The sequence below is a fragment of the Pseudophryne corroboree genome, chromosome 6, assembly GCF_028390025.1.
Source record: "Pseudophryne corroboree isolate aPseCor3 chromosome 6, aPseCor3.hap2, whole genome shotgun sequence".
NCBI lineage: Eukaryota > Metazoa > Chordata > Amphibia > Anura > Myobatrachidae > Pseudophryne > Pseudophryne corroboree.
In genome coordinates this window covers 812,509,740-812,514,468 of record NC_086449.1, presented here as the reverse complement: position 1 = coordinate 812,514,468, position 4,729 = coordinate 812,509,740, and the positions used below count along the sequence as shown (strand labels likewise).

The window sequence follows — 4,729 nt, the reverse complement described above, 5'->3', positions numbered from 1 at the left end:
GCAGGGTTGTAGGGAGAGGATAAAGAGAGGGAAGGTGTTAAACAGAAAATAGCGTTGCAAGAGGCTACGACCCGTTAACCCCTGCACGGGCTTCAGCTGTGCTATAATTTTTATTATATGGAGTATTACCTGAAATATTTTTTATGGCAGTGGGTAAATATTGCAAGGGGGAGGGGCGTGCAATTGTCAAGGGGGCGTAGCCCTTTGTGAGGGCGTGCAGAGTGGGCGCAGGGCACAATGAATAACAGTGTAGTATATACTGCTAGTGTCTACATCATGAAGTACCAGATGACTAACAGCAATGCACTGTAGGTAAGACACCAAAGTGCTGTGGCCACAGGTAGCAGAGGCTCTTATACACACAATGGCCACAGGTAGCAGAGCCGCTTATACACACAGTACCCCCAGGTAGCAGAACTGCTTATACACATGTAGCATGATTAGTATGATAGATATATATATATATATATATAGTGTCGACTATAACATAGTAATAATAGTATAAGTGGTTAAGTTGTAACTTCTTTAGTAATAAAGTTGATAGATGTTGTATAGACTTTCAACTACTTTTAATATGAGGGAATGGGACTGAGTTTAATATTCCCTATGATATGGGATAGCGGTGGCTCGTGAGAAAAAAGGAGAGCGAGGATCAACTGTGGAGACCCGGATAGAGACGTTAGAAAAAAGACGTTGGAGCTGGGCAGTTGGTGCGGGGGAGAGTGAAGGAGAGCGGCACTGCTGGACGGGAGACACGGAGCACGGACGGGGAAGGACGGCTGAGTGGCGGCGTATGAAAAGGAGTGACTGGAGGTTTTCGACAGGACGGCAGAGAGCGGGGACGGTCTCCTGGCTCCTGTTATCAGAGGACACCGTCGATCGTCAAGGGAGACGAGAGCCGTGGCCGGTCAGAGAGCTGGGGGAGCGGAGTCGAAGAGATTTCCTGGTGACAGTGCGGCAGAGAGAGGTGGATACCTGATACAATGCAATAAGGTATCTCCTATAGTGTGTCACTAACACTCCCTCTGTGAATAATAAGCCCCTGGATATGAGCCGTGCTACAGTGTCTTAAATTACTACAGTGGACATAACCATTTCAGACAGTCCTGGTACCAATCGTACTTTTACTATCAGAGACACCGAATTTCAGAAGTGGCTACTGTAAAGTGCTTATTCTTTCTCCCCAGCATATAGCCTATATAGACAGTTATACAGACTCCAGCGTAATAGGGTACTTCAATGTATCCCCCCAATTGTCATTGATAAGAGAGAAAGACTGTTGCAGATTTCAGCATTTGGAGACAAAATATATATATGTATCCATTGCCTTCCTCTCTCTCATAAACTGTATATCACCAAATATCACCATTAAAACTACTGTATGAAGTTATATACAGTGTGGTGACATTAATAAATGGTTATTATCACCGAATATTACCCGCAATACCTATAAACCGGCTCCCCAAAGAAAGTGTTGCCCGAAATGGAGATATTAGTGTTTCGCTAACCTGATGCAAGCTGTACCCATTGATTCAATCAAATTGCAAAGAAAATGGGAGTTACTCATTGAGAGTAATACATAATTTGAAGGAGAAATATCTATACTCAGTAGATACCTTTAAACTAACGTTCAGGATACAACTTATTTTATTAATACTCAGTCCTCTTAACATATCCTTTGACTATGTTATTATTTCGCCTAGAAAGAAGATAGGCAAAAGACTACAGGATATGTATACTTTTCATAAACTTCGCAGAATAGTTATACTTCTTATAAATTTAATTGACTGAAGTATTCTGGAGAAACTAAACTTTAAAGAACTTTAAGACTTCTGGATTCGTTCATATATATGCATATATATAAATATCTACGCTACATTCTACATTTAGCAGAGGATTTCTATATGTATAAAGTCTACTATTGTTATACTTTACGTTGTATATGTATTGGGAAAATTGATTAATGTTTAACCTAAGTCCAATAAATAATTAATTTATTCATAATAGAGTTACAGTATGGTACTATTACAGTAAATTAACTAGTGGAATTAATTACAGTTGTTGGTATCAGTTATTTCACCCAACTAATAGAATACTTACCACGATCCTGATTGAATGAAGAATTTCGGAGTCCAAGGCAATCTGTAGGTAATGATAAAAGTATTATATTAGAAAAGTATCATATAAATAAAAGAGGAGTAAAAACACAATTTATTGCATGTGAGTATTCCCAAGTCTACCCCATTTTACTCTGTACTAATCTTTGGTACAGGGACCCGACTTGGGTGGAGGCACTCAAGATTAAAGGTTACCCATCTATCCCATGGTAAATAGAAAACAGGGTTACACTGGAGGCACTGCTGAGATCCTGAGGGTTTAAATAATAGCATACTTACCTGTTCATCTATCATGGAAGCTATAACTGAACACGATATATACCGTTGGTGTAATGACCATGGTGTAACTATACCATACAGTTTGGGTATAGTGGGAAACTTTGTAGGAGTTACTGATGCAGAGGTGCTTGTAGAAGTACAGAAACTATGGGGCGTAAAAGTGCCAATTATAGTGGATAAATGGAAAAGAGAGACCGGAGAGATTAGGGCCATATTGATCACTACCAAAGAATATTTAGATTCGTCTCTTATTCCAGCCAATGTGATGGTAGGAGGAGAAATAAGTAGGAGATGGCAACTAATGTGGCCTAGAACTATAATCGATAGTGATAGAGGAAGTTCCGAGCCTACCAGATTGGAGGAGAGAGTGGTATTAACAGAAGAACATTCACTTCAAAGGGGAGATGATGCTCAACCTTCTATGATTAAAGATCTGCCTAAAGATACCACTAAGGAAAATATAGAACCGCAAGTTGAGACTGTTATGGACAAAGTAGTGAGCCATTTCGAACGTTGGCATTATGAAGGAGGCTACAGGAGACTCCGAGTATTTTCTGGAATACTTCCTATACCTACCGGGGAAGAAGGATATGATGCTTGGCGGGAAGCTGCTATCCAACATTCCGAAGAGTGGCGTTGTCCTGAACACATAAAAAAACAGCGGATTGTAGAAAGTCTAAGGGGCCCTGCTATGGGAATCATACATGCCACTCGCCGTAGTAATCCAACTGCCACCTTGAAAGATTACTTTAACGCCCTGGATTACTCATTCGGAATATTGGAGGACCTAGGGGATATATTGGTAAGATTAAACCAGACATACCAAGAACCTACGGAAAGTCTCACTAACTTTATCTATCGGATAGATAAGATTTTATACAAGCTCCTAGATAAAGGAGGGATACAGTCATCCGAAATTGATGAGCGACGCCTCAAACAATTATTGAGAGGAGCACTAACTACTCACCCAGTGGCACAACGACTAAGGTGTATTGGACCAGGGGCGAGACCACCTACATTAAGTGAATTGATTAAAGATGTGAAATTGGAAGAAGTCCAAATAGAAAATAGGGAAAGAAGTTTAAAAAGGGTAAAAGTTGTATTGCCATCACCGGTTGACCCCGTTTCCAATGTTCTCTCCCCAAATGACAAACTATATAAACTATTAGAAGAACAAAATAAGAAACTTGATCAAATAATAACACTACAGAGAAATGTATCAATACAAGACAGTCGTGGAAGGGGGAGAGGATCTACCAGACGAATGGAGAATAGAGATCAAGTTATCTGTTATCGGTGTGGTCAGATGGGACATCGATCCTTTGAGTGCCCACAATTGGAAAATTATGGAATGAATATGGACTCTCATGATAGAAGACATACTACTCCGTCGGAAAACCAGGAAGGGACGTCGATGAACCCCGCATCGACTCCCGGACAATAGTGGTATGTGCAATGGGGGGCGCTGGGTGGCCTACTATCCTCCCTGACGGGATGATGGGACAGGCCCCTGTGATATCTGCAGCTATCAATGGTCAGTTATGTAGGGTGTTATTGGATAGTGGATCCCAGGTCTCAATAATCTTTGAGAGTTGGTATCAGCAACATTTGTCGGAGGTACCCATATTACCTGTGGATGGATTGGTGATATGGGGGTTGAGTGACCAAAAGTATCCGTATTTGGGTTATATTACTACCCATATTGAATTCCATCCACATTTAAATAATTCCGAAATTCCCCTACCCTTTATTGCTTTAATCTGTCCTGACCCCCCTGGAAATCGAGAGGCAGTACCCATTATAGTAGGGACAAATTCGAATTTATTCCGTACTCTTGCTGATTGGTGTTTATCCCAAGATGGGATCAATTTGACAAAAGAAATGGATAGAACTATAATCAATAAAATCCAACATCCTGTTTCTAATGATGTAGCTATATGCTCTACTACTACTTATGAGTTTAATTCCACCAGACCAGAAGATGATAGTTTTGTTAACAAACTACAGAAATGTTTCCAAGAAAGTGATCTAACACCGACGGCACAAGAACAGCTATTAGGAGAACTAATCACTCGAAAAGGGGTCTTTTCAGTTGAAGACTGGGATCTAGGAACTGCAATAGGAGTGGAACATAAGATTAAATTAAATGACACTACCCCTTTTCGAGAACGATCACGTCGGCTTGCTCCTGCCGATTTTGATGATGTTCGGAAACATTTAAAGGAACTATTGGAGAATCATGTGATAGCCGATTCAGAAAGTTCCTATGCCTCACCAATCGTAGTAGCTCGGAAAAAGAACGGGAGTATACGGCTATGCATTGATTACCGGAC

General features: G+C 40.7%; 1 protein-coding gene across 1 annotated transcript; it reads left to right on the top strand.

Annotated features, from left to right (window-relative positions):
* The first annotated feature begins 2,409 nt into the window (after positions 1 to 2,409).
* LOC134934696 (paraneoplastic antigen Ma2-like) lies at positions 2,410 to 3,840 on the top strand. The gene has a single exon (XM_063930068.1). It carries the CDS (start codon positions 2,410 to 2,412, stop codon positions 3,838 to 3,840), a length of 1,431 nt encoding a protein of 476 aa, XP_063786138.1.
* Positions 3,841 to 4,729: the final 889 nt, after the last annotated feature.